Source organism: Bos mutus, chromosome 7, assembly GCF_027580195.1.
Source record: "Bos mutus isolate GX-2022 chromosome 7, NWIPB_WYAK_1.1, whole genome shotgun sequence".
Taxonomy (NCBI): Eukaryota; Metazoa; Chordata; class Mammalia; order Artiodactyla; family Bovidae; genus Bos; species Bos mutus.
The window spans coordinates 56444392-56461874 of NC_091623.1; the positions used below are offsets into that span (position 1 = coordinate 56444392).

Here is a 17483-nt window from a genome sequence, read left to right on the forward strand (position 1 = left end):
TGACAAAACACACTCCTGTTTTCTAAGGACACAGGCACCTACACAATATAGATCCTTGAAAACACAACACTCATGAAAATCAAGGACACACACAATCGCTGTCACACACTCACACAGATACGCACATGCAGACACCCTCAAAGACACTCGTGCACCACCCAAACACTTGCAGAGACCATACACTCGTGCGAACACAGACACCCGTTCTTGGACGCTCCCAAGACACAACGAGAAACAGGTGCACCCACGCGCGCGCTGCCTCCGGGGCCAGGAATGACAAGCTCACATTCTCATCTAAGGAAACAACACTTGTGCCTGCACCCACACCCGCAAGCCGAGGGTCCCTCATCCTCCCCCGTGCGCGCACACAGACAAGCGCGCGCGCGGGCGCGCACACACACACACACACACACACTCCTCCGCAGCCTCCCCCGCCGCCACCGCAGTCTGGGCCCGCCCCACCCTGCGGCGGCGAGGGATCGGGCGAGGCGAGGGGACCGGGAGAGGCGAGGGGACCGGGTCAGGCGAGAGGACCGGGTCGGGGGCCAGGGCCGGGGGCGGGGCGCACCTGGGCTCCGCCCCGGGGCGGGGCCGACGCAGCGTCGTGAGCGCGAGCGGCCGCACCTGGCTCGCCTGCAGTGGTGGTGGTGGTGCTGGTGGTGGTGGTGGTGGTGGCGGTGGCGGCTGTGGTGGCGGCAGCGGGCCCGGCCCGGGTGCGAGCGCGGCGAAGCCCAGCCCGAGCGAGCGCGGAGCCGGTGCCCGCAGCCCCCGCGCCGCCATGGTGGAGGCGGCGCCCCCGGGGCCCGGGCCGCTGCGGAGGACCTTCCTGGTGCCCGAGATCAAGTCGCTGGACCAGTACGATTTCTCGCGGGCCAAGGCGGCGGCGAGCCTGGCGTGGGTGCTGCGGGCCGCATTCGGGGGCGCAGGTACCGGGGCCAGGGGAAGAAGGGGGCGGCAGGTGCGGGGGGCGGGGCGCCGCGCTGGGGAGGCCGGGGCCGTGGGAACAATAGCGCCGGCCGCCGGGGGCGGGGGGGTCCCCGGGCCTGGGCCCCTCGGCGCCGGGCCTCTGGGCTTCCTGCTCGGCCCGGGCGGTGGACTTTGCCCGCGCGGCTGCGGGAGCGCGGTGGGGGTGGGGCCGTCTGCCCAGCTCCGCGCCACGAGCGGGGCGTCCGGGTCCCCAGGTGAGCCGGGCAGGGTCTGTGGGCCGAGTGGTGTCCCCCAGGCGAGCCTCGCCTCGCCTCTGGCACGTCCTCCCCCCACCCTTTACACCCTTATATCACGCGCCCGCGAGGACCCCCGCCCCAGTCCAGGCCGGACACACACACCCGGCGTCGGCCCTGCCTGCGCTGCGGGCGACGAAGGGAGCTCCAGGAAGCCCCTCTCTCGCCTCCATGGCCCCGGCCGGCGGCTGGCAGCTGTGACTTATTGCCCCATTTTACTCAGGAGGCGGGCGAGCCCGGCAGAAGGGAAATGGCTTATCCATGATCGCCGGGAGTGGGGGCCAGGTGTGGGGCCTTGTCCCACTTCCTCCCCAAGACCCACATGTGTGGAGACTTCGGGCCACCCCACGGGGGAGGAGGATGCGGGTACATCCCTAGGATTTGAGGCCCAGGGCAGTTTCAGTCATGGCCTCATGCCAGAGCCAGGAGTCAGGGCCTGGCCATGGGGAAGAGGAGTTAATTAAGGTCTGGGCCTTCTGGGGGGACGCCCTGCCCGCCTACGGGTCCTGCCCACTGGTCTTGGCACCAGCTGAGCACAGCCCATCCCCCCTTCAGTGGCCTTCCCAGATCAACCTGTTCTGGGTGTGGGTCTTGGTGACAGCTGTCCATCTGTCTCCTGGTTCCGCCTGAGCCTGTCTTTTTCTCCCAGTCTCTTTCCCTGCAGTCTCCCAGGCAGGGCCCACTCTAGGGCCCACCCACCCCCAAATACCTGCTTGAGGAAGAGAGGAAGGCTTGGCAGGGAGAGAGCCCAGCCTGCCCCAGTCCCCCCATCCCAAGTTATGAGGCCACAGAGGACTCAGCTTTGGGAATCAGCTGGGTTTGAGTGCCACATTCCCCCAGAATGTGGACGAATTAACCCAATTCTCTAAGCTTCTGTTGAGTCCTCTGTAAAAGAAGGCATGTATTCACTTTGTTTTCCATTTCACAATTGTCCACTAAGTCCCAGGGCAGTGCTGGGGTGAGTGGGGTCCCAGTTTCATCTTTCACAAGGTGAGACAGACAGACCATGGGATTCTTCTGTGTCTGGCCCACTATACACACTAAGTGGATGTTGCTATTTCTGCTGCCATGACCAGTGGTATTTTTATTAATAATATTATTTGTCCTCTGTCCAGGGGACAGAAGAGAAATTACTATTACATTTTGCAGAAAGAAAAGTCAGGTCTCTGGGAGGATGCCCTGACTCACCTGGTTCTGTTTTCACTGACTCAGCTCCCCTGAATTGTGTGATATGGTCCCGGAGGGTTAAGTTCAGTCTGTCCCCTCACCCATGTTCTCTGAACAGAGGGGGACTGAGGAAGGGGAGACCCCAGGCTCTAAGCAGGAAGTGGTGAGCAGACCCCTGCTTGATCCATGAACTCTGGAACTCTCTACTGATGCCTGTTGGGTGCCAGGCCAGTGCTGGGCTCTCAGGACAGAAAAGATGGGGATGAACTCTGGAGAGAGGACGATGGGACCTGAAACCAGACCGTTGCTTCTTCTAGTGATAAAGCTGGTGATGTCCAAGCAGTGTGGAAGAGGGCTGCCAGCCCTTGCAGAGGGGCTAGGGGAGGAAATCCTAGAAGTCTTCCAGGGAAGGGAGGAGAAGGGACAGACAGCTCACTAGAGGAGAGAGCGTTTGGACCTTCAAGGGTGTGTAGGAGTTTTCTAGGGGGAGGAGACCCACAGGGAGTTCTCTGTGCCGTGCCCAGGAGTGGCTGGGGGCGATGAGGGAGTCTGGTGCCGTTGGAGAGGTCCTCTCAGGCCACATGTGGGGATCTGAGGGCCCTGGGGAGCTGGGGAAGGTGTTTGGGGACTGACAAGATGAGATCAGCTATGCAGTTGCCCCTCTGGGGAAAAATGGCTAGGGGGATGGGGTCTTTCTGGTGGCCCGGGGCACAGGCCTGAGGAGGTTGGGCAAGAATGCAGGCTAGTGGGCTCCACAGTGAGCTCAGAGATAAGATAAGGAAGGGTGCCATCTTTACACAAGTTTGGGAAGCGCTACATGCAGTCCCTCAGGCCTCCAGAACCTCCCTGTGATGCTCTAGGGAGCTAGGGTCCTGTCGGCTCCACCCTTTACTATCTCTTTGGATCTTGGCCAAGTCATATTAGCTGTCTGGGTCTATGTTTTCCTATCTGTACAATGGATAAGTTTCATAAGAATTCCATGAGCAAGGGGGGTGGGAGGAGGCTCAAGAGGGAGGGGAATATATGGATACTTATGGCTGATTCCATATCAGCGGTGTGTGGCAGAAACCAATACAACATCGTAGAGCAGTTATCCTCCAATTAAAAAAAGAAAAGGAATGCCAGGAGCAGATGCACACAAGGCGGGTGGTCCAAAGACTAGCTGTGCTGTCCAGCGTGGTAGCCACGAGCAACATATTGTTGTTCAGTCACTTACTTGTGTCCATCTCTTTGCAACCCCATGGGCTGCAGCACACCAGGCTTCCCTATCCTTCACTATCTCCTGGAGCTTGCTCAAACTCATGTCCATTGAGTCGGTGATGCCATCCAACCATCTCATCCTCTGTCGCCCCCTTTTCCTCCTGCCCTCAATCTTTCCCAGCATCACGGTCTTTTCCAATGAGTCGGCTCTTCGCATCAGATGGCCAAAGTTTTGGAGCTTCAGCATCAGTCCTTCCATAAATATTCAGGGTTGACTTCCTTTAGGACTGACTGGTTTGATCTCCTTGCAATCCAAGGGACTCTCAAGAGCAACATGTGGCTGATCTGACTTGTGAAAGGCTGTCAATGTAAAATACACAGTGGCTTCTGGAGACCTGGTACCAAAAAAAAATGTGAACATCCCATTAATAATGTTTTTATGTTGACATGTTGAAATAATATTTTGGACATATATATATATATGATGAGATATATTACTAAGATATATATTACCTATATATATATATTGGGTGAGATATATTATAAGGTCTTGTTACTCCTTGCTGCTTTTTAAACGGTGCAATAGAAAAATTTAAACTTCTTGTGTGGCTCGTATTCTATTCCTGTCGGACAGTATTAAGTGCTCCAATACACATAGCATAGAGCCGTAGTTCTCAACCGAGGATGAGTTTGTCACTTAGGTGCCATGTTTGGGAATATCTTTGGTGGTCACTATTAGAGAGGACAGTGCTCTTGTCAGCTCTCGAGGAGAGACCAGGAAGTCTGCTAAACATGTTACAATGCCCAGAACAGCACTCCCTGCCCCAATTCCCCACACCTACAGCCCCACTAAACACAAATCATCCAGCCCCAAATGCCAGTTGTGCCTCGGCAAAGACACACTAGTATAACCTAAGTACTTGATAAACATTGTGTGTGCTTGGGTTGTGTCTTACTCTTTGCAACCGTATGGACTGTTGCCCACCAGGCTCCTCTGTCCCTGGGATTTCCCAGACAAGAATACTGGAGTGGGTTGCCATGCCCTCCTCCAGGGGATTTTCCCCTCCCAGGGATCAAACCCACGTCTCTTGTGTCTCTTGCACTGGCACGTGAATTCTTTACCATTGCACCACCTGGTAAGCCCCTGACCCTGGAAGCCCCTTAATAAACAGTAGCCATCGGTAGCTCCAGCTCAAGTTGTCATCTTCAAGGCCCTGACAAGTCCTGCAGGAAAGAAACTTGTTTCATTTTGCTGATGAGAGCAGGAAACAAACCTGGAGCTAGAGAGAGAGGGAGGAGGGTTTGGCTTCAGGGGATGCCAGGAGCTGAACCCCGGTGAGTTGAGGCTGGATGTTGGAGGTGGGGAGAGAGAAGGAGGGATGGTGTTCTCTTACTGTGATGGGAACAGAGAGAAGGAGAAGGATGCTAAGGATTAGGGGCAATGCCTGAGCTGCAGCAGGAGGCAGTGCTCAGATGACTATGGAAGCCATCATTGTGGTGGGAAGGAGGTGGAGAGAGCATGTCCATTGACAAGGCTGCTCAGACAGAGCTATCAGGAGCCCAGCAATGAAAAGGCATGGGGGCAGGCAGCCAGGCTTGAGTGGTGAGAGAAAGAGAAAGAGATAGGATGTTGGGAGACACCAGAGGGAGGAAGACTTCCCAAAGAAGGAGATGCTCGGCAGAGAGCCCAGGCAAGATAGTGGGCTTTGGAACGCCACTGCTGGCCTTGGGAAGGCTGGGAGCTACAAGGGAAGGAACGGATGGGGGAGGAGTCCGATCGGGAGTAGAGTGGAAGGAAAGAGAACCTGGACAACTTTTTTCTTTTTTTTAATTGGAGTATAGTTACAATGTTGTGTTTAGTTTCACATAAACAGCAAACTGACTCAGTTATACATACATATATAGGCTTCCCAGGTGGCGAAGTGGTAAAGAACCCACCTATCAATGAGGGATATGCAAGAGACATGGGTTCGATCCCTGGGTTGGAAAGATCCCCTGGAGTATGAAATGGCAACCTGCTCCAGGATTCTTGCCTTGAAAATTCCATGGACAAAGGAGCTGATGAGCTAGTCCATGGGGTTGCAAAAAGCTGGACATGACTGAACGACTGAACACACACACACACACACACACACACACACTCATTTTCAGATTCTTTTTCAGTGTAGGTTATTACAAGATATTGAGTATAGTTTTCTGTGCTCTGCAGTAGGTCCTAGTTGGTTATCTAGTTCATAGTACTATATATACATTAATCCTAAATTCCTAATTAATTGCTCCCCGCTTCCCCTTTAGTAACCCTAAGTTTGTTTTCTGTCTTGTTTCTGTTTTGTAAATAAGCCCCTTTGTATCATTTTTTTAGATTCCACATATGGAATATTCCACATATTCCAAGCGATGGGGTTTGATATATGTGTTTCTCTGTCTGACTTCACATAATATAATCTCTTGCTCTGGAGAGCTTTTCCTTCAAGGGTCAGGGAGATGGCCCAACTCTTCACAAGGTTTGGGTATTAAGTGGGAAGGTCAAGTGTGAGTTTAAGGGGTGGGGAAAGATCAGGGAGGGGCAGGGAGGGGTTGAAGGCAAGGGTGCCTGGGTCCTTGTAGCTGAGGGCCAGGACCCCAGGGGAGCACTGCTGTGAACTCAGGCACCTGAGGAAGGCCTGGTATGTCACGTTCAAATGTTTCTGAACGGTACAATCCTGCCTCCTCGCATTCTTCCAACACAGGCAGAACCCACGTGTACAGAGCAGCGGCTCTGACTGGGATAAGACTTGGGGCCTCCCTGGAAGGCCCAGGAGGGCAGATCTAACCGAGTTGGATCCTCCTCCTCTACCTCCCGAATCTTCCTAGTGGCTCTGATTTTTCTCCTCCTCACCCTTGGGTTTTACTTGGTTGGGGTTCTGCTACTGCCCCCCTCCCCCTGGGGCTTCCTCAAGCCTCCTCGTCTTACCTTGCCCCTCTCTTTCAGAGTTTCCATGGCTGCCTCTAAGTACCCGGCCCTCCTGTACCCCCATCTCAGCCAACACCCTCTTTCTCCCGCCTGTCTTCCCCCTCCAGATAGGGCTCTGGGTGCCTCTCTTCCCCTCCCCGCCCTTCAGTCACCAAGTTCAGGCCATTCACCCCTCTCAACGTGTTTGCAGTCTGTCCCCTCCTCCATTCTATGCCCTTCCAGCCAGCCCCCTGCTCCACAGCTCATCCCACCTCCAGCCTCCACTCTTAAGGGTGTAGTCTCCTTGAGACCTGGGTTTGAATCCCAGTCCCAACCTTTTTTTTTTTTATTTTTAATATTTATTTGTTTGGATATTTAGTTGTGCCATGCGAACTCTTAGTTGCGGCATGTGGGATCTAGTTCCCTGACCAAGAGAGTGCAGAGTCTTAGCTACTGGCCCACCAGGGAAGTCCCCCCAGTCCCAGCCTTGATCAGCTGTGTGGCCTTGGTGCCTAGGTCTCCTCATCTATAAAGCGGAGTTACCACGTGTGCCCAGGCTGCCTCTTCCTAGGGTTGCTGTAAGGGGAAGCACCGGGGAGGTCCATTAACCCTTCGAGTCACTGTTGTCCTTAGGTGAGGGCGAGAGGCGTGGCTTCAAGACCCCGCCTATCTGACCTCCATTTCCACTCTGGGTCCAAGAGCCCGCCATCTCCTCTAGGCATGGTGCTCCGTCCCACCCACCGTCTCTCCTTTGTATGCAGAGCCCCCTGCCAGAAACTCCGTCATCCCTTCCTCTGGGAAACTCCTCTGCATTTGCGCCTCTCATCTTAGCCCAGCTCCCCTATTCTCTCATCTTGGTGCCATCCTTCTTGGTACAGACCTGCCCCAACCCACACCCCACCCACCCCTGCTTTAATTGGGGCCATGTAATTGTATGTAAGGGCTTCCCTGGTGGCTCAGACGGGAAAGAATCTGCCTGCAATGCTGGAGTTCCGGGTTCGATTCCTGGGTTGATCCCTGGGTCCTGGAGAAGGGAATGGCTACCCACTTCAGTATTCTTGCCTGGAGAATTCCATGGACAGAGGCGCCTGGTAGGCTACCTAGTCTGTGGGGTTGCAAATATAGGGGTTTGTGCCCCGTGCCCTGACTCTGCCATTACCTCCACTCCGCCCCCGCAGAGCATGTGCCCTCGGAGCTGTGGGAGCCCTTCTACACGGATCAGTACGCCCAGGAGCATGTGAAGCCCCCGGTGACACGGCTGCTGCTCTCGGCCGAGCTGTACTGCCGGGCCTGGCGCCAGGCGCTGCCGCAGCTCGAAGCACCCCCTAGCCCCTCTGCGCTTCTGGCACTGCTGGCACGGAGGGGCACAGTGCCTGCGCTGCCCGAGCGCCCGGTGCAGGAGGCCGACCTGAGGCACCAGCCTATCCTCATGGTAGGCCCCGCCCCTGCCCAGCCAGGCCCCGCCCCACCAAACAAGGTCCCTCCCCCACCAAGGCTCCGCCCATCAGCCCTGGCTCCTCCTACCAAGTCAGGCACCTCCCCAAAAGGCGCTACTCTGGACGCCAGATCGCTAAGGCCTAGTTTGTGACCTCCAAGTATTCTGGCCTGGAGAATTCCATGGGCTATATAGTCCATGAGGTCTCAAAGAGTTAGACACTGAGCGACCTTAACTTTCCCTTTCAAGCTTGGCCTGCTTCCCAAGCCCGTCCCACTGTAAGCCCCTCCCACCTCCAGGTTTTTCCTGTTTCTTTTCCCTTGGAGGCCTCCAACCTGTGCTCTGGGCTCACCCTTCAGCCCTTGCCCCTACAGGGAGCCCATCTAGCTGTCATTGATGCCCTCATGGTTGCCTTCGCCTTCGAGTGGACAAAGACACTGCCTGGTCCCTTGGCCCTAGCCAGCTTGGAGCACAAGCTCCTTTTCTGGGTAGACACGGTAGGTGGGGGTTGGGCCAAGATGGGGGGGGGGGTGGGGGGGGGAGCCGGAGGCGGCCAGGACCGGTCCAGTGACTAGAGTGCTAACGTGTCCCTGCTCCGCAGACCATCCGGCGGCTGCAGGAGAAGACGGAGCAGGAAGCTGCCCAGAGAGCTACTCCAGCGGCCCCTGCAGATGGGGTGGCCCCAGCGCAGCCTTCGGTGAGGCTGGGGTGATGGATGGAAGGAAGGAGGGAGGGGCGGATCTTTGAGGGCTGGATGGGTAGGTCGGGGCTGTGCCTCGAGGCCATTCCTGCTCTTGGCGGGGTGGAAGTGACTCTCTCTCTCTCTCTCTCTCTCTCTCTGCCGCCTTGCCTCTGCCCACTCCTGCCACACTCTCCTCTCTGCCTCTCTGGCATCAGTGCCCCACACGCTGGTACTGGAAGCTGGTTCCTGTAAGTGGGGCTGTCTTTCTGCCCTGTCTGCCTGCCCCGCTTGTCGCTGTCTGTGTGTCTCTTTCTGCCTGCCTGTCCCGCTCCCTCTCCTATTCTCCCCTGCTCCCAGTTATGAGCAAAGGAAGTGGGACCCAGCCCTGGGGGACAGAGGGAAGCCCTTTGGGGAACCAAGGCAAGAGGGTCATCTCTGCTCTTACTTCTCCCCTGGTATATGACTCCCCTCCCAGTAATCCAGAGGCTTGTCCACCTGAGCCGAGGTGGGGAGACCTCTGGGGCTTCTGAGGGGAGGACCCCAGCCCATCAGACACATGGATCCTGACCCCAGCAGGCAGGGCACAGGGAGAAGACCCTTCTGGCCAAGAGGAAGATCCTCAAACCCAAAAGAGGGGAGAGGAACCTTCCTAACTGAGCCTCCAGCTTCCCTAAGGACAGCTCTCTGCTCCCAGCTCTGGAGGCAGTGGGGTGTCCATCCCTGAAGTGCAATAAGGGGAAAGTGACCACTGCAAGTGGGGTGAGGGTGGGGGCGCTTTGGGCTGAAGCCCCTGCCTTTGCTCACTTCAGGGCCTCCTCCTTCCCCCCACCCTAGGGCCTGGGTCAGGGGCTCCTCTCCTGCCTACCTGCTTCCTCTGCTTGCCCTCCCCCAGCCAGGGCCTGGGTCTTTTGAGTGGGTGGGGGAGGACTTCCTGCATGAGAGGCTGCTCTGTTGGGTCCCTCCGTGCTGGGAGGTGCTGGGGTCCCCAGAGCCGGCCAGAGCACAGCCAGGGAGCTGGACGGCCAGGGCTCAGGACAGGGGTCAGGGCCGTCCCCCATCCCGGAGGTGTGCTTGGGGGCCCAGCAAGTCAGCACCCCTCCCGCCCCGCTGACGGCTGCTCCTCTCCCCCCCAGCACGCAATTGCCTTCTGTTTGAAGGAGTCGGGGAGCAAACCCCCCATGGTAATGTATCCCCCACCCCAGGGTCTCAGGAGTCCCTGCCCCCAGCCCCCGCTGCTGGCCTGGCTGCTCGCGGACACCTCCTCTGCCTCTTGCTGCTGCCCTTCCCCACCCTGCTCCAGGCTGGCCCCCCTCCCACACTGGCTCTGGGACCCCCTGGCTTCACGCCCCTTCGTGGTGGAAACCCCAGGCCTCCCCACACAGCTTGCATGACCACGGACTTGGAGGCCAGCCTGACCTCTGACCTGACACGGCTCCCACCCGCAGATTCGATATCGCAAGGACCGTGCGGTGGCCCGACGTGCCCCCTGCTTTCCGACGGTGACCAGCCTCCAGGACCTGGCAAGTGGGGCTGCGCTGGCCGCCACAATCCACTGCTACTGTCCCCAGCTCTTGCGACTTGAGGGTGAGTGAATGGGTCTGAGCCAGATCCTGTCCCGACGAGCCTGGCACCCAGGCCTTGGCTCCTGTCCCCAGAGTATCGCAGAGACTGTTAAGTGTAGCTCCCAGGATTGGCAGATCTGAGTTTGAACATCTCTCTTCTATTAATGAGCTGTGTGACCTTGCCCAAGTGTCTAAACGTCTCTGTGCTGCCTATAATTCAGTGTGTGTTAGTTGCTCAATCGTGTCTGACACTTTGTGACCCCACTGTAGACTGCCAGGCTCCTCTGCCCATGGGATTCTCCAGGCAAGAATACTGGAGTGGGTTGTCATGTCTTCCTCCTGGGGATCTTGCCAACCCAGGGATCGAACCCAGGTCTCCTGCATTGCAGGAAGATTCTTTACCATCTGAGCCATACTGTGTGATTCCATAATTCAGTCCTGCAGCAAATGTGAGTAGAGTAGAAACTGTGTGCCAGATCCTATTGTAGGCACCAAGAGATCCAACCAAAACAATATGGACCTGCCCCTGGCCTCAGGCGGCTCACATCCTAGCTGAGAGAGAATGAACCATAAGTTCATCTAGAGGAATATTCTGGATGTTAGGTACTTTGTCAGGTGCTGGGTAGTCGGAAGCCATTTGAGTTGAGTTCTAGGGGGACTAGCATTCCAGGCGGTGGGGACAGTAGATGCAAAGACCTGAGGGACAGCCAGCCTGTCATGACACCCACCTTATGAAGGGGGCCCGGCTCAGCTCATCAGTCGAAGGTGTCCGTGTATATTGTGTGCTGGGACCCCGTCCTCCTTCCTGGAGAGCCAGGGACCCAGGCATCCTGTCCCGACAGAGGTATGCCTCAAGGACCCCATGTCTGTGGCGGACAGCCTGTACAACCTCCAGCTGGTGCAGGATTTCTGTGCCTCCCGCCTCCCTCGGGGCTGCCCGCTGTCCTTGGAGGACCTTCTCTATGTCCCACCACCCCTCAAGGTAAGGCTACCTCGTGGGCCTCATGGGCATCCGGGGCTGTGGGTCCGGGCGGCTGACCCTGCCTCTCGCCTCCAGGTCAACCTGATGGTGCTGCTGGCTGAGTTGTTCATGTGCTTCGAGGTGCTGAAACCCGACTTTGTGCAGGTCAAGGATCTGCCTGATGGTCATGGTAAGGCCTGGCCCTGGGCCTGGGGTGGGGTGAGGTTGAGGGGGATAGTGGGAAGACCAAGCCCTGCCTGACCCTCTGCTCTGTGTACAGCCGCCTCCCCCCAGGCCACAGAGGCCTCTACTCCCCAGAACAGCGGCAGCAGGTACATCCCCTGGTGGGTGGAGACTTCCCAGCCACGACGGGTTCCTCCTCCTGCTGGGTTGGCTAGAGGGAAGGTGTTGGGGGGATACTCTGGTCTCCACTCCCAAGGGGGGAGGGGCGGGGGATGGGGGGACCCTTGGCTGACACACCTCTCTTGGCAGCTCTCCTGTCTTCAATTTCCGCCATCCACTCCTGTCACCTGGTGGCCCCCAGTCCCCACTCCGAGGATCCACAGGTGAGGGCAGGGGGATGGCTCGTCACTGGAGATCCGCCCCCCCCCCGACACCCAAAGACTGCCCCTGCTGACCTCATGTGGGCACCTTGTGACCCCTCCATTGGGTCTGTCTGGTACCTGAATGACTTCCTTGGTGACATTCACTGGCCCCCAGTGACCTCCTCACAAGGACCCCCTAGTGACACCACGTGGCCCCCAGCTATCCATCCACATAATGCCCCATCAGTGACTCACCCACTGACACCCCATAGCTTACCCCACCCAGGGTCCCCAGTGACCCCAGAATGACCACTCATCACCCCTCCCCAGGCTCGCTGAAGTCCTCCCCGTCCATGTCCCACATGGAGGCCCTCGGCAAAGCCTGGAACCGTCAGCTCAGGTGAGCACATCGAAAGGGCCCAGGCAGTGGAGTCAGAGGGGCCAGGTGGGGCCTGGACCTGTCCCAGGGGCTGACCCTTCCCTCCGGCCGCCCAGCCGTCCCCTTTCCCAGGCCGTGTCGTTCAGCACCCCCTTTGGCCTGGACAGCGACGTGGATGTTGTCATGGGAGACCCCGTCCTACTGCGCTCCGTCAGCTCAGACAGCCTGGGTCCCCAGCGCCCTGTGCCAGCCCGGACCCCCGCGCAGCCACCCCCGGAGACTGGCGACCTGCCTACCATCGAGGAGGCCCTGCAGATCATCCACAGTGCCGAGCCTCGGCTGCTCCCAGATGGGGCTGCCGATGGCAGCTTCTACCTCCACTCCCCTGAGGGGTCCTCCAAACTGCCGCTGGCTTCCCCCTACCCACCGGAGGGGTCCTCGAAACCACTGCCTGACGGGCCCACCAAAGTACCTGCCTACTTGCCCCACCCCGAGGGCCCCTCAAAACCAGCTCCCTGCCCAGCTGGGGAGGTATCAAAACCACCAGCCCTGCCTGAGGGCTCCCCAAAGGTGGCAGCTTCATCCCCAGCAGCCAGCAACTCTGAAGTGAAGATGACCAGCTTTGCTGAACGCAAGAAGCAGCTGGTGAAGGCCGAGGTCGAGGCCGGGTCCCCGGTGGCCACCCCGGGGGCACCGGAGGCCCTGAGCTCGGAGATGAGTGAGCTTGGAGCCCGGCTAGAGGAGAAACGCCGGGCCATCGAGGCCCAGAAGCGACGGATCGAGGCCATCTTTGCCAAGCACCGCCAACGACTGGGCAAGAATGCTTTCCTGCAGGTGCAGCCCCGGGAGGCCGGTGGGGAAGCAGAGGCAGAGCTGGGCCCGGCCCCTGGCGGGGAGCGGCCAGCAGGTGAGGGCCAGGGTGAGCCATCCCCACGGCCAAAGGCGGTGACCTTCTCACCAGAACTGGGCCCGGTGCCCCCCGAAGGACTGGGGGACTATAACCGGGCAGTGAGCAAGCTGAGCGCGGCGCTGAACTCTCTGCAACGGGACATGCAGAGGCTCACAGACCAGCAGCAGCGGCTCCTGGCCCCACCCGAGTCCTCCACAGTCGCCCCTACTCCCGCTGCCGCCGCGTGGGTCATCCCCGGTCCCACAGCAGGCCCCAAAGCTGCATCCCCCAGCCCCGCCCGGCGCGCCCCAGCTGCCCGGCGCAGCCACGGGCCGGGCCCCAGCCCCGGCCCCAGCCCCACACCCCGCAGCCCCAAACACGCGCGGCCAGCAGAGCTGCGGCTGGCGCCCCTGACCAGGGTGCTCACGCCCCCACACGACGTGGACAGCCTCCCCCACCTGCGCAAGTTCTCGCCGAGCCAGGTGCCGGTGCAGACGCGCTCCTCCATCCTCCTGGCCGAGGGGCCGCCCCCCGAGGAGCCCGCAGCACGGCCCGGCCTCATCGAGATCCCACTGAGCAGCCTGGAGGAGCCAGCAGCTGAGGACGAGGGAGATGGGAGCCCCCCTGGGGCTGAGGACTCCTTAGAGGAGGAAGCGTCTTCAGAGGGAGAGCCCCGCACCGGACTGGGCTTCTTCTATAAGGTGAGCATCTGAGCAGGTGGGGGCGGGGCCAGGTGGGCGGATGGATGAACGGACGGATGGGCAGACAGGCAGGTGGACAGGTGGTCGCATGGATGGGGCTTTCTCAGTGTATGACCAAACAGATAGAGCTGGTAGGGGAACAGAATGGATAGATGGTTAGCCAGGTGGGAGAGGCAGACCTACAAGGTGTGTGTGGTCAGATGGACATGTAGATGCGGTGGGTAGTGGGGGAATACAAAGTAAGTGGTAGACAGATGGACAGGGGTGGCCCAGTAGACGGATGGGTAGGTGGGTTACGGACAGGTGAACAGGAATAGGCAGATCAACAGATGCGGCTGGCATCTTCCACAGCATCCCCTCCCTCCTGTCCTCTCCTCCCCACTGCCCCCAGCATGGCCCTACCAGTTCCTCTTTTGAACTTTCCCATATCCAATCACTCTTCTTCCTGTCGGCATCCCCAGCCTGGGCCAGCACCTTTTACTTGGACACCAGCAGTCTCGTCCTGATTGGTCTCCACTGCCCACCCCTCACCACACCAATCCCTGACCACTGTGAACTGAGCAGTTAGCATTTATTTAAAATGTAAATTAGACCTTGTCACTCCCATCTGTGGGCTTACCCGGTGGCTCAGACAGTGAAGATTCTGCCTGCAATGCAGGAGACTGGAGTTCAGTCCCTGGGTTGGGAAGATCCCCTGGAGAAGGGAATGGCAACCCGCTAACAATATTCTTGTCTGGAGAATCCCACGGACAGAGGAGCCTGGCGGGCTACAGTCCATGGGGCCACAGTCGGGCACAACTGAGCGACTAACACACATTCCCCTATTTAAAACCCTCCTGTGGCTCCCCTTTGGTCCTAGAATAAACTGGCCTCCCTGCTCCACACCTGCTCAACCTGCTGTGGTCTCAGGGCCTTTGCACTTCCTGTTCCCGCCCCAGATTGCACTCCTCACCACTCAACCCCACCCAGTTCAGTCCACCTCATTCTCCTAGGCTGCTTCCTCCAGGAAACCTCTCCTGGTATCTCCAGACTAGGATAAATCCTGCCCCACCAGTGTGCTCACCAGTGTTGCGTCCTAGCTGGGTTGAGGCCTTTGTGTGCCCAGAACCCAGCATGGGGTCACACACACAGCAGGCACCCGCCAAATGCCTTCAGACCAATGACAAAAACTCAAGGACATGTGAGTGACTGGCAGGCTGGGTCGAAACAGACTCCAGCCGAACCAGGGGAGGGACAGCCAGCTACACTTGGTGCCTGCCCCCAGGATGAAGACAAGCCCGAGGACGAGATGGCCCAGAAGCGGGCCAGCCTGCTGGAACGGCAGCAGCGGCGGGCAGAGGAGGCGCGGCGGAGGAAGCAGTGGCAGGAGGCTGAGAAGGAGCAGCGGAGGGAGGAGGCCTCGAGGTGAGGCTGAGCTCAGCCCAGGACCTCTGCCCCCGGCAACCCTGCCACCTGTCTGACTGTGTCCATCTCCTCTGTGCATAGGCTGGTCCAGGAGGAGGTGACCCCCAGCCCCCCTGCACCCACAGCTCCTACGGCCTCTGCTGCAATCCCAGCCCCAGCTGCCCGGGCCCCTGCTGAGGAGGAGGTGGGCCCCCGGCGGGGGGAGTTCACACGGCTGGAGTATGAACGCCGGGCCCAGCTGAAGCTGATGGACGATCTTGATAAGGTGCTGCGGCCCCGGGCAGCAGGGAGTGGGGGGCCGGGCCGCGGCGGTCGGAGGGCCCCTCGGCCACGCTCTGGTTGCTGTGATGACTCGGCCCTGGCTCGGAGCCCAGCCCGTGGACTGCTGGGTGAGGCCCCCAGGGGGCAAGTGGGGCGGCTTGGGGTATATACACAGGGCTGCGGTGTGGGGATTCAAGGCTTCCAGAAGGATGTGGGGGCCATAGCAGGGTAAAGGGTACTGGCTCAGAGTTCTCTCCGCAGCTTAATAGGTCAGGCACTGCTTCCCTACAGCCTGGCTTAGGGGGGACGGGGGGTAGTCAGTGTGGGGTGAGGGTCTTAGGCAGGGTTGACCCCCATGTTCCTTCTCCAACTGGCCAGGTCAGGCCCCCTAGGCATACGTGGACGTAAGGGGGTTTGGTGGGGGGTGCCTGACCTGACACCCTCTGCTCCCAGGCTCTCGGCTCAGCAAAATCTACTCCCAGTCCACCCTGTCTCTGTCCACGGTGGCCAACGAGGGCCCCAGTAACCTTGGTGTGAAGAGGCCCACGTCTCGGTGAGTTTGGCCTGGACGTGCATGTGCCACATGCCTCTCGGAGTGTGCGTGTGTGTGTGTGTGAATGCATGCCTAGGAGTGTGATATGGCACAAGGAGCCATATGGTGATATGGTGCCAGAGATGAAAGGTCACACACCTGAGACAGAACCTAAGGATGCATCTCTCTGCTCCCGTATTCAGCGTGCCCAGGGCTGGGACCTGGCCCTGCAGGGACTTAGGAGCACAGATGGTATCTGTGGATACATCCTGCTTTGCCATTGTCCTGGGCGCACCCTTCCTCGGTCTCACTGCATACTGACTTCGTCCACCACTGACCGCACCCCCACCCCATCCCACCTTCCCCCGCAGGGCTCCATCTCCATCTGGCCTCATGTCCCCAAGCCGCCTGCCCGGCAGCCGCGAACGTGAGTGGGACAATGGCAGCAACGCATCTTCCCCGGCCTCAGTGCCTGAGTATACGGGTAGGTGGTAGGACTTTCGGGGGTGGGGGGGTGGTGAGCACCAGCCCCCACCAGTCCCTGCTCACTGCCCTGCCCCCTAGGTCCGCGGCTGTACAAGGAGCCGAGTGCCAAGTCCAACAAGTTCATCATCCACAATGCCCTGTCACACTGCTGCCTGGCAGGCAAGGTGAATGAGCCACAGAAGAACCGCATTCTTGAGGTAGGCCCTTGCCGGGGCTTTATAGGGGGATCAGGGGCAGGTGGGGGGTCTCTGGTGGCCTGGCTAACTGTGTCTACCGCCCACCAGGAGATCGAGAAGAGCAAGGCCAACCACTTCCTGATCCTCTTCCGCGACTCAAGCTGCCAGTTCCGGGCCCTGTACACATTGTCCGCAGAAACAGAGGAGCTGTCACGGCTGGCGGGCTATGGCCCCCGCACGGTCACGCCAGCCATGGTCGAGGGCATCTACAAGTACAACTCAGACCGCAAGCGCTTCACGCAGATCCCCGCCAAGACCATGTCCATGAGCGTGGATGCCTTCACCATCCAGGGACACCTCTGGCAGAGCAAGAAGCCCACCACTCCCAAGAAGGGCAGCAGCACCCCCAAATAGCCCCATCCTGGGTGGTCCGCAGGCCGGGCCCTGTGTACTCCGACTGCCGCCCCCTCCGGGGACCAGCCCGGAGGACAGTCAGTCGGTGTTCCTGGGTCCTGTCTGTCCCCGACCTTGTCTGGGTGGGGCTGGAGTCCCCACCCCCTAATTTTTGTCCCGTCCTGCTGTGGGGGCTGAGCTGGGAGGTTCAGGGACTCAGGGCTCAGCTCAGTCCCCCCCAACCGTCTGTCCTCCCCACCTTCTTGAATAAAGTAATTTAAAGAGAGCGAGACTACTGGCCATCTCCTCGAGGCTGGCTGGGGGACTGGGGACATCTCTGCAGGAGAGGTTTCCCACACTCGCCATTTCCTGTCTCCCAATTCTCTCTTGATCCTGCTCCAGCCTCTTGTCTGCCCCCTTCGATGGCTCTGGTGCAGCTTCTGCCAAGGTCTGGCATGACTCCCCTGCCCGGGCCCCATGGCCGATTCCCAGCTGCCTCTTAGCTGAACTCCTGGGCACCTGGGGCTTCCGGCCAGCCCTCCCCACCCCCACTGGCTT

The 17483-nt window shown here is 59.2% G+C and overlaps 1 protein-coding gene across 5 annotated transcripts; it reads left to right on the top strand.

Moving 5' to 3' along the window:
- The first annotated feature begins 634 nt into the window (after positions 1-634).
- Positions 635-17118, top strand: CAMSAP3 (calmodulin regulated spectrin associated protein family member 3). 5 transcript variants are annotated; one of them, XM_070373750.1, is made up of 19 exons: positions 635-926; positions 7698-7951; positions 8329-8451; positions 8556-8651; positions 8852-8884; positions 9770-9817; positions 10082-10220; positions 11041-11180; positions 11256-11349; positions 11440-11491; positions 11652-11725; positions 12035-12104; positions 12200-13673; positions 14938-15077; positions 15159-15466; positions 15792-15891; positions 16242-16354; positions 16435-16553; positions 16641-17118. In XM_070373750.1, exons 1-19 carry the CDS (start codon positions 779-781, stop codon positions 16944-16946), a joined length of 3831 nt encoding a protein of 1276 aa, XP_070229851.1. In that variant the 5' UTR covers positions 635-778; the 3' UTR covers positions 16947-17118. The 5 variants fall into 5 exon arrangements, with proteins under 5 accessions (XP_070229851.1, XP_070229848.1, XP_070229847.1 ...); XM_070373747.1 differs by lacking the exon at positions 9770-9817; XM_070373746.1 differs by lacking the exon at positions 8852-8884.
- The last annotated feature ends 365 nt before the right edge of the window (positions 17119-17483 follow it).

Bases quoted from the DNA above. Each gene is read 5' to 3' on its own strand.
- CAMSAP3 (XM_070373750.1), top strand. From the start codon at position 779: ATGGTGGAGGCGGCGCCCCCGGGGCCCGGGCCGCTGCGGAGGACCTTC. The intron at 15,078-15,158 runs GTGAGGCTGAGC...CTCTGTGCATAG, and splicing joins CGGAGGGAGGAGGCCTCGAG to GCTGGTCCAGGAGGAGGTGA. The intron at 15,467-15,791 runs GTGAGGCCCCCA...CTCTGCTCCCAG, and splicing joins CCCAGCCCGTGGACTGCTGG to GCTCTCGGCTCAGCAAAATC.